General features: G+C 42.0%; 3 protein-coding genes across 4 annotated transcripts; 2 read left to right on the top strand and 1 right to left on the bottom strand.

Moving 5' to 3' along the window:
- cfap276 (cilia and flagella associated protein 276) lies at positions 1-1,559 on the top strand. The gene is made up of 5 exons (XM_024006428.2): positions 1-164; positions 318-434; positions 665-780; positions 932-1,047; positions 1,404-1,559. The coding sequence occupies exons 1-5, from the start codon at positions 87-89 to the stop codon at positions 1,472-1,474; spliced, it is 498 nt and encodes a 165-aa protein (XP_023862196.1). The 5' UTR covers positions 1-86; the 3' UTR covers positions 1,475-1,559.
- Positions 1,560-3,400: 1,841 nt separating this feature from the next.
- LOC111977251 (protein kish-B) lies at positions 3,401-4,811 on the bottom strand. Its single transcript, XM_024006629.2, has 3 exons — positions 4,718-4,811; positions 4,271-4,402; positions 3,401-4,016 (listed from the first exon to the last, which is right to left on the bottom strand). Exons 1-3 carry the CDS (start codon positions 4,725-4,727, stop codon positions 3,934-3,936), a joined length of 225 nt encoding a protein of 74 aa, XP_023862397.1. The 5' UTR covers positions 4,728-4,811; the 3' UTR covers positions 3,401-3,933.
- Positions 4,812-5,951: 1,140 nt separating this feature from the next.
- LOC111977034 (protein FAM107B) lies at positions 5,952-12,688 on the top strand. 2 transcript variants are annotated; one of them, XR_002878978.2, is made up of 6 exons: positions 5,952-6,201; positions 8,685-8,724; positions 8,941-9,112; positions 11,165-11,309; positions 11,635-12,157; positions 12,235-12,688. XR_002878978.2 is itself a non-coding variant. In XM_024006292.2 (5 exons), exons 1-5 carry the CDS (start codon positions 6,151-6,153, stop codon positions 11,737-11,739), a joined length of 513 nt encoding a protein of 170 aa, XP_023862060.1. In that variant the 5' UTR covers positions 5,952-6,150; the 3' UTR covers positions 11,740-12,190. The 2 variants fall into 2 exon arrangements, 1 of the variants encoding a protein (XP_023862060.1); XM_024006292.2 differs by lacking the exon at positions 12,235-12,688 and having other exon boundaries at positions 11,635-12,190.
- The last annotated feature ends 318 nt before the right edge of the window (positions 12,689-13,006 follow it).

Below are 13,006 nucleotides of genomic sequence, written 5' to 3'. Positions count from 1 at the left end.
TCTAGTGCGACAAACAAGGGGATACAATTTGGCGGCAAGAGCATGTGTTTATCATCCTCAACATTGTAACATTTCCAGCTTTTATAATGCCACTAACGAGAGATCCCTTTCCTTTTCCTAAAACTGAGAACGACTACTCATTAACTGGGGCAAGGCAATGTCAGGTAGGCCTAAATTGCAGCTCTAGCACTGAAAATATATATATATTTTTTACTTTTAAGTAGGCCTACATGATTTCTGCTATTTGATCAGCCTATGCATTACATTTACATTTAAGTCATTTAGCAGACTATGCATTCTTCTTTCCAAATGAACAGAAAGAGCCATTTGATAAACCAACTCACATTGCTCAAAATGACGAACCGTGGAGTTGTCTAAATGACAGGGCTACTCTAGCCAGCATCAGAAGGAATGTCCGGTATCATGACCGGCAGGTAGGCTAATATTATTTCTCTATAATAGGCCTATGTCTATTATTAGCTTGACACAAAGGACAACATGAAAATAAGTTGTACTAGCCAAATTCAGCTAGCTAGTACAATATAAACGTATTTGACTTGACTGATTCATGCACACATTTTACAGAAACTGAAGAAATTCAGAATTTACGTCACAAAATGACATACGATCACCTATCACATCACTGTACTCTCTCCCAACCAAGGCACCTAAAGACAGCCTAGACTTCCATCTGAAATCAACCTATGACCACCACCAAGAGTTCCTCAGTAGTAAGAACCAGACCTTATACCAGAGGGAGACTTTTACTGACGACCATGGGTGAGTGTGAAGGAACCGGCGTGGATGCTCAACTGTGGTGCTGCTGTAGTCGAGAGCTCTGGTCAAAAGTATTGCACTATATAGGGAATAGGGTGCCGAACAGAAGCTGCGGGAAGAGATTAACTCAACTAATGTAAAACTAACTCTGTAGGAGGACTCTGAAGAACCGTGGAAAACATGAAGCGCCCTTGTGTGAAACCAAGAAAGAAGTCAAAGTATGGATGAACTCACAGAAGTCTTCCATCTACAGCATTGAGGGAACAATAGGTAAGATTTCAATACAACCCTAATGACTTGTTCAATAAATAATTGATTAGCGAATACTTAGCGAATACACGCAGGCAAGAAGAGGATGAGTATGACTGAAATGCAATCTATAATCAGGTAGTCTGTGAAAGGAACATCTATCGTCATCTCAGCTACTTCTTGTGACTGGTATATAAAGAGCTTTTTGACCATGGCCATAACTACTGGGACTTCTAAAAGATTGTTGTCCTAGTTCTGAGCTAATTGTAAAAGCCCTGGGCCTGGCCAGGTATGAGTGGAATCAGTTCTCTACTGGCCTAGGCAGGGCATTTTCCCTAACAATGTATGATAAGATCTATTTTTTTTTGTCTCCACAGAATCTCATCACAACGCCTCTACTAACAGGGGATACTCCAGGAAGCACGATGGGGGATTCTACTCCACCTAATAATACTGTCACACAACTCACTCAGTGGGCAATGGACATCACTCAACTTCCAGTGAACTACCCCCTACACAAGATCATTACTATATTTAAGTATTCAAGTCACTGAAACATCTTAAAATATAAGCATTCCTTAACTTTGACAGCATATTGTTGAGTGGTGGTTGCATTTTCAGCACACGAGCCAACAGTACCTTATAACATCAAAATGTTTGTTTGGTTGCACATTGATCAAATGTTTGTTTGTTGCCACCCAGGCTTTTTTTATTTTAATGGGGAAGCAGCAGAGCCACTGAATTTCTGCTATAAAARTAACCTGGCACACGTGATTCCCTTCTCTCCATAAACGCTCACTACTTTTGTCCTTAACCCCAATATCTGGCTAAAATAKATGTGATCTAGCTTGCCTGGACAAGGGTTGGCTGGCGAGCTAGCCAGAAAACGTTGGCTAAGTAGCTAGCTAGCCACCTACAACAGTGTTAATTATCGTCCCAGGGGAACAATTTTTAAATTTATAGCAGATCAGAATCGCTGTTATACTCATTAGCCAGTGTGGAGAATGAGGTAAAACTACAAATCTCCTCGGCACTAGTATATCTGATCGAGTCATCACTTCTGACCACAATTTATTGTAGAGCCCTGAAGTTCATGGAAGCTTCATGCTCATTGCCTCAGGAGCTCGCATGTCGGGTATTATCATTTCAGAATCGGGGCATGGTCAAACCCCAACCAGATCAAACCAGATCACTGTGTAGAACTATAAACATAAAACAATCACACACTCATTCAGTCGTACAGGCACACAAAACGCACACACATACCACCATTCAAACAAAACTGACCGTACTACCGCGTTGTTGAATTTATAGAGCGCAGAGAATCATGGGAACTCTCGGAGGAAAGAAAGGTTGGAGTAAAATAATAGCGTGCCCTCGTGTGGCCATCAATGGTAATGTGGGCATGCCTTGTAATGAGTAGGCCTACATTTGCTTGTTTATAATAAACCACACAACAAACAGAGTACCAGTCAAAATTTMGCACACACCTACTCATTCAAGGGTTTTTCTTTATGGAATCATGTAGTAACCAAAAAAGTGTTAAACAAATCAAAATATATTTTAGATTCTTCAAAGTAGCCACCCTTTGCCTTGATGACAGCTTTGCACTCTTGACATTCTCTCAACCAGCTTCATGAGGTAGTCACCTGGAATGAATTTCAATTAACATCAGTGTCTTCTTAAAAGTTKATTTGTGGAATTGTTTTCCTTCTTAATGCGTTTGAGCCAATCAGTTGTGTTGTGACAAGGTAGGGGTGGTATACAGATGATGACCCTATTTGGTAAAAGACCAAGTCCATATTATGGTTCAAATATGCAAAGAGAAACGACAGTCCATCATTGCCTTAAGACATGAAGTTCAGTCAATCTGGAAAATGTCAAGAACTTTTAAAGTTTCTTCAAGTACAGTAGCCTTCATTTAATTTTTTTWATGTWTTTTGACTATTTTCTACATTGTAGAATAATAGTGATGACATCAAAACTATGAAATAACACTTTTTTGGTTACTTCATGATTCCATGTGTTATTTCATAGCTTTGATGTCATCACTATTCTTCAACAATGTAGAAAACTGTAAAAATAAAGAAAAAACTCAAAGGCTTTGTCCTGTCCAAACTTTTGACTGGTACTGTACATATATATAAATACCTTATAAATTGTTAAAATGCATTTATTTACTGTGATATATTTGAAACACTTTGTTTCCATGTTCACCCRCATCCACATCTTAGAAAATCACACTTATAAAAACATACACTTTGCATCACTGTAACAAGGGACAAAGTACTGGCAAATGTTAAGATGTGGTTCAGATCATTAGTGTCATGTTTCATGTCAAATTAATGGCTATATTATACATTGGTCCTGTGTAGGTACATTAGTCCAAAGTCCTGAACCCCAACAGCACTAGTCACACAATGGTGAAGCCTCACTCTTCACTCAAGTAACTGGCAGTAAATTCAACAAGACAGGCACATGGAATATATTTACACCAGTACCATTTGTCTTGCAAAACCCCCCCACATAAAATCTCGAAACTCCTTAATTTGAATTAACAGAAAGAGATAAATCAACCATCCCATTTTGACCATTGACTGCACACAGGGGGACACTCATGTTGTTGATCTCTGTGTCAGTCAGTGTCTTTTTCATCACCATTCCAAATAAAATAAACATCTCACTTCAGAAAGTGAAGGGTGTGTGGCGTGTTGACAAACAGAAGACCACATTTCAAAAGTGTGTAGCCCCATCCTCTTTTCTCGCCACATTGTTCATTGGTTCCAAYCTCAGTGGCAGTGTCCATGTAGCCTCGTCCCAGATCTGTTTGTGTGGTCTTGCCAAATCCATTGTTGTCATTGTCAAACAAATCTGGGACCAGACTAGACAGTCCAGTCTCCTAGTTGGTCACTTTAGAAAGAGAACGTAGAACGCCATGGTCACACAGGATAGAGCCACTGTCAGGTGAAGTCTGGTCCCAATCACAGATGCTGTTGAGCCAATAACAAAGACAATCAAGGTGATATCAAGTTGTAAAAAACATCACATTTCACACTCATTAGAAAAGCCAGTGGAGGTGTTTGTGKAAAATGCACAAGTGATATGCATTAACTTTTAATGAAATCATGCTTAACTTTCCCTTTTAGAAAGCATATGTTTAGGGGTGCCTGATTTAACGCTGTTGACTAATTATCAATCTCTGGCATGTTATTTTGGGAGGCACCATCTTATTCCCACTAAATACCTTTGTAGAACACCCCCCAGACCCCTCTCTTCTCTGCCAGCAGCCAGCCCTTCACTCGAGGCACTTTCTTCAGGTAGGCACACGTGCAGATAAACAGCAAGCCGAACACCAGTAAACCATCGAATGAATACACTGTTCAGAGAAATATACTAGGCATTATAGCAAATTGATGTATACATTTCACAGATTTTTTTTGTACAGTTTATGAAATTAGCTAAAGTTAACGAATTGTGCATTTCAAGCAAGTTTGACTATCATTTAGGGCTTCATTTGGCTTTTGACATGAATGGCTTGTGCTGTGAGCCACGTCTCCACATTAGCTAACGTTAGCTAGTTGGCTTGCTAACAACACCTGAACTTCCTGGTGGCTAAAGTTAGTTAGCTAACTACGTTAGTAAGCAACTGTACTTCCATTTGTTTTATGATGCAGAAATAAGCGTCGCATACCGTTTGCCATTTTCACAGGTTGTGGTTACTGCCAAAGATTTTAAAATCAGTAACGTATCTGTATGCTTCTTGTCGTTTGTTTAGTAGTTATACATGAGCGACTTCTGTAAACAGGCTGATCAGTAGAGCTCGAAATATGTCGATTTGAGTGCTACTGGAAAGGAAGGACTAATGGATCGACGAGCAAGCAGCATCACAGGAACAGAATGAATGCTGGAAGCAAAGGCAGGCAGCTACTACATTTGTATTTGTTTGACCAGATAAACATTTACATGTATCTGAGTAGTAGGACAATCTGAGGGCTTTTGAGACACACAAGTACACGAAAGCCATTTGCAAAACCATTCTATTCCATATCTGGTACAATAAGGGTGCATCTCTAAGTGGAAGCTTTTCCTTTTCTACTTACATCTGCATTCTGCACTGATTTGAAGAGCTAAACTGGACCTATGTGATGTTTTCAGATATGTGAGGAAAGGAGACAATAAGAGGAAGCCACTTTACACTATTAAAATGCACCCCATGTGCGGGAAAATCCACCTCACTCTATTCACATTTAGGGCTGGTTTTCCTAACAGAGATTGATCCTAGTCCTGGACTAAAAAGTGCTTTCAATGGAGAATCTCAATTTGTGATGTTTTTTTYGTCCAAGATTAGGCTTAATCTGTGTCTGGGAAACCGAATGTCTAATCCTATATATAATCTAAAGTAGCAAGCAAACATYCTCTATCACTCTTTTACTCCCCCGGCCTGTTGGTTCATGTAACATTACAGTATTGGACTTGTTGAAAAAACCCTACAGTAATAGCAACCATATATTAATTCATTTACTTGAAAGCATAAAGGCCTTAGACCATGTTGTCAGATTTACTAGACAGCATTAAAGGGCTCAGCTGTCAAGGAGTAGATTCCCAAAGATCACTGCCATAAAGGCCTTGGTTTAAAAGCAGCATAGCAACTCCGCTTGTTTATTCTGCATTACATTACATTTGTAATTTGGAGTGGTTAAAAGCAGCATTGGTGTCCACGGCAATTAGCTAATCTGACYTCCCAATCCCTGGGGGTTGTGGTTTGTGGTGAGGTTTAGCTTGCGTCTCAAATGGTGCCCTATTCCTTATGTAGTGCACTACTTTTGACAAGAGCCCTGATCAAAAGGAATGCACTATATAGAGAATAAGGGTGTCATTTGGGACGCAACCATAATCTTGAATAGCGTAACGGGATCACAGGGGTTGCCTACTACCACTGTGTGTTGACAACTGGTAGGTTAAGTCATTGAACTGTAACCTACAGACAGTCTTCTACTCAGCGACCGCACTACTATGTTGGATTCGGAAGCCAGAAAGAAGCAGACACCTGTCTGTGTCGAGGTGTGTGGCATTTGACAATGGACTATTGAATAAGAGAGAGGGGGATCTTGTAGCTTGATAGAAATGGGTGACTGTGGTGATCGTGCCATGGAAGGGTCATACAGCGCAAAGAAAGTGAGTCTATTTATTATCTTATGAACTCCTGTCTGAACTGGAGGCTCAACTGTCATGTCTGGTTATGACCAGAGAAATATAATTATGTTATATTTCTATGGTTAACAGGTGAATCTGTTCAACACAGAAAAGTATCTGATCTGTGTGGATGATGATTGATAATGTCCTTTAAAGATTGGATTCAATGTTCATTATGCATTAGTCCAATGGATGGACATCATTGCTCTCTGGATTTGAGATGTTTTATGGGGTTATATTCAAGGCAGAGCAACAACTTTACAGTGTCAATATTTAATCAGTAATAGACCATTACAGACCGTGTGTGGAAGGACAATTGGCCCAGCGTCATCCGGGATAGATAGGGGAGGGTTTGGCCAGGGTAGGCCGTCATTGTAAATAAGAGTTTGTTCTTAACTGCCTTGTCTAGTTAAATAAAGGTTAAATTAAACAATACAATAAAAAATWATGTTACCACTAATGGCCACAGGGTGGCCAAGTGGGCTGTCAAAGATGGGTCATCTGAATCTAGCAAGAAGGGACAAACTTCTTATTGAACTGGTTTGACCATAAACTGACGATATAGTGATACAAATTCAATCTAAGAGGTTGTCCCCTCAAGAAATGAATACGTAGTTGTTGTGGTTTAGCACAATGATATCAAATGGAATGATGTGTGTCAGAGTTTGATGTAGCGGTCTAATCTCCCGACTCCAGAACACATATGCCCCCTCGGCAACGGTGCCTCAATGGTTTGGGAGGAAACAAACCAGTAGACCAGATTGGACTGGTCTGGATGGCGACTGGCACTCACGCAGTCCTTAACTTTGGATCTGTCCCAGTCTCCGTCCCCGGCTTTGTCGTGGGCTAAAAGTGAGTCACCCTGTTCCCTGTCTGTCCCTCTTAATCCTCCACTTCCAGATCAACACCCTGCTGGGACCTGGCTCCAAGKGGGGGGGAGGGGSAGCGAGAGAGAGGGCACCAGGACAGCGTAGTTTATACACCCAGTGCCATAGATAGCAGATCGTTCTTGGCCCCATACGGACTTTAATATAGAGTGACATGTCTTATATGGCACGTTTCCATACAGGATTTACCCCAGTGTTTTACCCAAAAAGCTCAGACTTTTCTATTTCCATCTACGTGGACTGGCACCCGTGTCTCACTGGGCCATAGCTCCGGCGGACATGCTCTCACTTGGGGCAAAAGCCAGGCCACTGATACTTTTCCAGCTGGCATTTACATAACAATTGCTAACTGTGAACATTAAGAACTTTAACACCTCACAAAGCAACTGTTTTGATTATGCAGAGGTTGATTCTGCTCTTCACAAGTCCTCACTGTCAACCCTAGCTATGGAAAGACAATTTACGTAGTATAACATAAGGGTGTATACACTATTGTAACACCGACGTTACAGTCGAAAAGCAGCAATAGACAGACATGCAGGCCCAACTTGGCACAGGYCATGCTGGGTATTTGATGGGCTGCAGGACCAATAGCAGTCACTTCCCACAGCCTCCTTGTCTCCAACATATTATGTGTGCAGCGCCATCAGTCCAGCACACAAGACAATCTAGACCTGTAGTAGACCTGCAGTGTTGACGTTASTTGTGGCCTGGAACAAGATGGGTTTTGACTTTGTCTGTCTTAGTGAAAGGCCAGTAACAACAACTGCAGTCTGCCATCTGCCCGCTGGTTAATATGATACTATCCATGAGGRCTACTTCCAAACAAGAGTTGATTTCAACTACTGGGTGTGGCTGGCAGAGGCATGTGCTCTGCTGTGTGCGGACTAGAAGGGACAGTCTGTTATGATGAGTTGATTCTCTCTCACCAGCTGTGGTAGCCATTTCTGTACTTCCAATCGTAACACTTTACAATACATTCACCTTCATAAAGACTTATACAAGTTTAATAATAAAGCTATTACATGGTTTTAAAAAGGTGCAAAAGTTGCATAAATTAGTCGTCAGCCATCGGCTCCCTCTGTGCGACAGCACTTTGAGTAAATACAGACGACATGCGTTAATAGCCTAGCCAGGYATGGCACTTCCTCTTGTAGCACCTATGTAATTACACAACCTAGCTCTCACAGGGCAAATCAACAAGCAGCTTGATTAACCAAGGGACGACTTGATTACATAGCATATTGTTTGATTAAAAGGTGTTCTGGGATGGATATTGTTTTGCACTATAGGAAAATAATARACACACACATCTACTGTTTCATAGCAGATTCTGGAGATGGTGATCAAATAACATGTGGAGCAAACGTTGAAAGAGATTCCACTATGTGGCTCATTGACAGTGTTTCAACTGTGAGGTCTTCATCAGTTTTCTGTTTTACACCGTATCCTTGGTACCATGTGGTGTGGATGTGTTGTTCCCTACTGCATCATATTACAGGACCTCATGCAGTGCAATGTTTGTTATACTCTGCTTGAGTTCATTTATGATTTCCTCTCTTTTCTCTCACCTTTTAGGTGCTTCCTCAGCGGCCAGGATTTCGACACCACCGAAAAGGTATATCTATAGTAAAAACCTAGTYCTGATTCAATTCATGAATTATGTGATCTAGATTTGATGGTACAGGTTGACTTGTGCTAACCTGAGTGCCTGTCCGTTTTTGCTCTCTTGTCAATTCCTTATGGAATTTTCTGACAGCAACAGAGCTGGCAAGAATCAGGCTAGACTTGTGCCAAATCATCCGAAAWATAATGAACCCTTTCTCTCCTGGAGAGAACTATGTGTGCCGCGAGCCCCTGTCCCGGCAGTCTACAGAGTTTAGTGAGGTCCCGGAGGGGACTCAGACACAGTCCCAGCAGCCGCCCAGGGTGAAACTGAACGGCTCCACTGTGGAGACACCCAGCCACCACGACCTGCACCGCGAACTACTGCTCAGCACCAAACGGTTGGTTAATAATATATAATATATGCCATTTAACAGACACTTTTATTCAAAGCGACAGTCACGCGTGCATACATTTTACGATTGGGTGGTCACGGGAGTCAAACCCGCTACCCTGGCATTACAAGCACCATGCACTACCAACTGAGTTACAAAGGACCAACTTGAAATAAAGACTCACATATACTTACAATATACACAGAAATAGACTATAGGTTCTATTATACAGTGCATTTGGAAAATATTCAGACCCCTTCCCTTTATTTACATTTTGTTACATTACAGTATTATTCTAAAATAGATTAAATTGTTTCCCCCCCCTCATCAATCTACACAATACCCCATAACGACAAAGCAAAAACTGGTTTTTAGACATTTTTATTTACATATGTATTCAGACCCTTCACTCTGAGACTCGAAATTGAGCTCAGGTGCATCCTGTTTCAATTGATCATCCTTGAGATGTTTCTACAACTTGATTGGAGTRCWKCTGTGMTAAATTCAATTGATTGAACATCATTTGGAAAGGCACACACCTTTCCAAAAAGTCAGTTAGTCAAATATCTTCCCTGCTAGAGCTGCCCCAGTCAACTGTAAGTGCTGTTATTGTGAAGTGGAAACGTCTAGGAGCAACAATGACTCAGCTGCGAAGTGGTAGGCCACACAAGCCAACAGAACGGGACAGCCGAGTGATGAAGCGCGTATCGTGTAAAAAATCGTCCTCGATTGCAACACTCACTACCGAGTTCCAAAATGCCTCTKGAAGCAATGTCAGCACAATAACTGTTTGTCGGGAGCTTCATGAAATGGGTTCCCATGGCCGAGCAGCCGCACACAAGCCWAAGATCACCATGCGCAATGCCAAGCATCGGCTGGATGCTTGATGCCGCCATTGGACTCTGGAGCAGTGGAAACGCTTTCTATGGAGTGATGAATCACGCTTCAACATCTGGTAGTCCGACGGAGGAATCTGGGTTTGACAGATGCCAGAAGAATGCTACTTGCCCCAATGCATAGTGCCAACTGTAAAGTTTTGGTGGAGGAGGAATAATGGTCTGGGGCTGTTTTTTATGGTTTCGGGCTAGGCCCCTTAGTTCAAATGAAGGGAAATCTAAACACTTCAGCATACAATGACATTCTAGACAATTCTGTGCTTCCAACTTTGTGGCAACAGTTTGGGGAAGGCCCTTTCCTGTTTTAGCATGAAAATGCCCCCGTGCACAAAGCAAGTTCCATCCAGAAATGGTTTGTCAAGATCGGRGTGGAAGAACTTGACAGGGCTGCACAGAGCCCTGACGTCAACCCCATCGAACACCTTTGGGATGAATWAGAACGCCGACTGAAAGCCAGGCCTAATTGTSCAACATCAGTGCCCGACCTCACGAATGCTCTTGTGACTAAATGGAAGCAAGTCCCCGCAGCAATGTTCCAACATCTAGTGGAAAGCCTTCCCAGAAGAGTAGAGGCTGTTAGAGCAGCAAAGGGGGGACCAATTCCATTTTAATGCCCCTCATTTTGGAATGAGATGTTCGAAGAGCAGTTGTCCATATACCTTTGGCCATGTAGTGTAATTGTGTGTGTGTGTGTGTGTGTGTGTGTGTGTGTGTGTGTGTGTGTGTGTGTGTGTGTGTGTGGGGGGGGGGGGTAAACCGTATTGGTAACTAAATGATGGTGCTTTTATTCCCAGTTGTAGTGTGTGTGTATTCATTTTCATTTATATTTATGGCTCTGTCTGCCTCATGGCATGGAACATACATACTTGTAATGACATTACAGTGACATTACAGTTAACGTGTTATACACTGAGGCCTGAGGAAGGTGTATGTCATACCCTTTTCACACAACCATGCCAACTCGATCCGTACTCTTCTGGCTTTGATATTTTCTTTTCACATTGTAGACAGACATGCAGGCACCGCTTGGCACAGCACAGAGCAAGCTGTGCCTGCATGGTCTCGCAACTATGTTGGATGCAAACCAGGCCGGCACAGTACAGCTCTGCTTGGCTCAGTAGTGTGAATATGTCTGAATATGTTGTCTGTTGTGCCCCTTTAGAGGCCTGTTACCGGGAGAGAAGCCTGAGCTGAAGCGAGTCCTGGAACAGAGGAGGCTGGAGCAGCATAGAGAGCAGGAACTGGCTCTACGGCCTCCTTTAGAACTGGAGACTGAACTACGCAAGAGACAGCAGATACTGCTGGAGGTAGTACACAGACACATACAAACACACACAGAAACACACACACTATGTAGTTAACAGTAAGAGGATAAACAAATTGTGTATTTACAAAAATAGGCTATGACCATGTTTGAGAAGGGYAAAAAAGTTATTGGATCCKGTGTGACTCAGTTGGTAGAGCATGGCGCTTGCAACGCCAGGATTGTGGGTTCGATTCTCATGGGGGACCAGTATGAAAAYGTTTTTAAAAAATGGATGCACTCACTACTGTAAGTCGCTCTGGATAAGAGCATCTGCTAAATGAATCAAATGTAAAATGAAGTGTCTGAAATCTACTGTTGTGTTTCAGTATGAGCAGGAGGAGATCAGGCGTCGAGAGGAGCAGGAGAAAGGTGTCCCTGAGTTTGTTCGCGTGAAGGACAACCTGAGGCGCACACAGGTGTCTGGGCAATGAAGGCCACATGATGCTCTGTCCCTTCCCATCACCCCCCGCAGCCTCCCACCACAAAGGCTCTGGCTGCGGCCCGTTTCTACACCCAAGAGTCCAAAGACTGCACTTCTACGCCTCCCTCACCAGAATGGTTCTGCCATTACAATGCGACCACCCTCCTGTTTCACCCTCCACCAGCCTCCACTGTGCCCCATAACCTACAGCTATATGATGAGGGTCAACTTCACTGCAGCAAGTTACTGAAAAGACTACTACTGGGACTGATATGCATCTCTTGCTGGACTGTTTATACTTTGTGAAAAAAGCAAATAAAGAATAAAATAAGAAAATGTGTGATAAATATAAAGCAATGTAGGAACTGGTCAATAGGTTTCAATGTAGGAACTGGTCAATAGGTTTCAATGTAGGAACTGGTCAATAGGTTTCAATGTAGGAACTGGTCAATAGTTTCAATGTAGGAACGGTCAATAGGTTTCAATGTAGTGAACTGGTTAATAGGTTTCGATGTAGAGAATGTGAGTGACAAGTGCATAGGTCTACTGTAAATGATGTGTATGTTCAGGACAAATATTTTGTTCTTTATGAATAGATTCATAATTTTTCTAAGTATTTTTTTTATTATTTACTAGAAACACTTTTTGTTTTGAAGTCTGCATTCAAGTCAGTCACTTGGTTTACAGCAGCATAGTGTCAATGTGTAAGTGTGTTCATTTTTGGGTTTGTTTATTTTTTTCAAAGTCCATCAATTAAATATAGGTTACTCCACTATTGGACACATGACAGTGACTGGAACTKTGGATTTTATCGTTAAAGCATCAGTTGTCACTCATAGCTAAACCACCAATGACAGATGGTATGTGTATTAGTCCTATTCGTTTAAATGAATTGTTTGCCTGTTCTTGTTGCTCCTTTTCTTTTTAAGCAATGTGTTTATCAAGAAYACAATAAAGATTTCCAGGATTACAATGATTCCTTTTTCAACAACCCTTTGTTCTAGAATCTACAGGGACAACTTTGAGAATCGATACTTGGGTAGCTCTCCTGGCCTCAACAGTTCCCTCTCACTGCGGTCTTTCACATGGCAATAGGACTTAACTAGCTGATCTTTTCATTCCATCACGGGATGAGCAAAAAAGCTGGCCATCTGGAAGGATGAGGTGTGGGGGAGGGGTAGCTATAACGACATGCCCTCCCGGCGCCGACCAGGCAGTAAAGGGATGTCCGCGGGTCTGGGGTAACATGGGTTGCTTATTTAATTAAAATGTATTCT

Source organism: Salvelinus sp. IW2-2015, linkage group LG17 (assembly GCF_002910315.2).
Source record: "Salvelinus sp. IW2-2015 linkage group LG17, ASM291031v2, whole genome shotgun sequence".
NCBI lineage: Eukaryota > Metazoa > Chordata > Actinopteri > Salmoniformes > Salmonidae > Salvelinus > Salvelinus sp. IW2-2015.
This window is presented reverse-complemented; position numbering and strand designations above follow the sequence as displayed.

What these genes read in the sequence shown, in the direction of transcription:
- LOC111977034 (XM_024006292.2), top strand. Translation starts at nt 6,151, where the DNA reads ATGGGTGACTGTGGTGATCGTGCCATGGAAGGGTCATACAGCGCAAAG. An exon ending in ATTTCGACACCACCGAAAAG is followed by an intron (nt 8,725 to 8,940) that starts GTATATCTATAG and finishes TCTCTCCTGGAG; the next exon opens with AGAACTATGTGTGCCGCGAG. An exon ending in CTACTGCTCAGCACCAAACG is followed by an intron (nt 9,113 to 11,164) that starts GTTGGTTAATAA and finishes GTGCCCCTTTAG; the next exon opens with AGGCCTGTTACCGGGAGAGA.
- LOC111977251 (XM_024006629.2), bottom strand. An exon ending in CTGGGGGGTGTTCTACAAAG is followed by an intron (nt 4,017 to 4,270) that starts GTATTTAGTGGG and finishes TTGGCTCAACAG; the next exon opens with CATCTGTGATTGGGACCAGA.
- cfap276 (XM_024006428.2), top strand. Translation starts at nt 87, where the DNA reads ATGCCACTAACGAGAGATCCCTTTCCTTTTCCTAAAACTGAGAACGAC. An exon ending in TCCGGTATCATGACCGGCAG is followed by an intron (nt 435 to 664) that starts GTAGGCTAATAT and finishes CTCCCAACCAAG; the next exon opens with GCACCTAAAGACAGCCTAGA. An exon ending in ACTTTTACTGACGACCATGG is followed by an intron (nt 781 to 931) that starts GTGAGTGTGAAG and finishes CTAACTCTGTAG; the next exon opens with GAGGACTCTGAAGAACCGTG.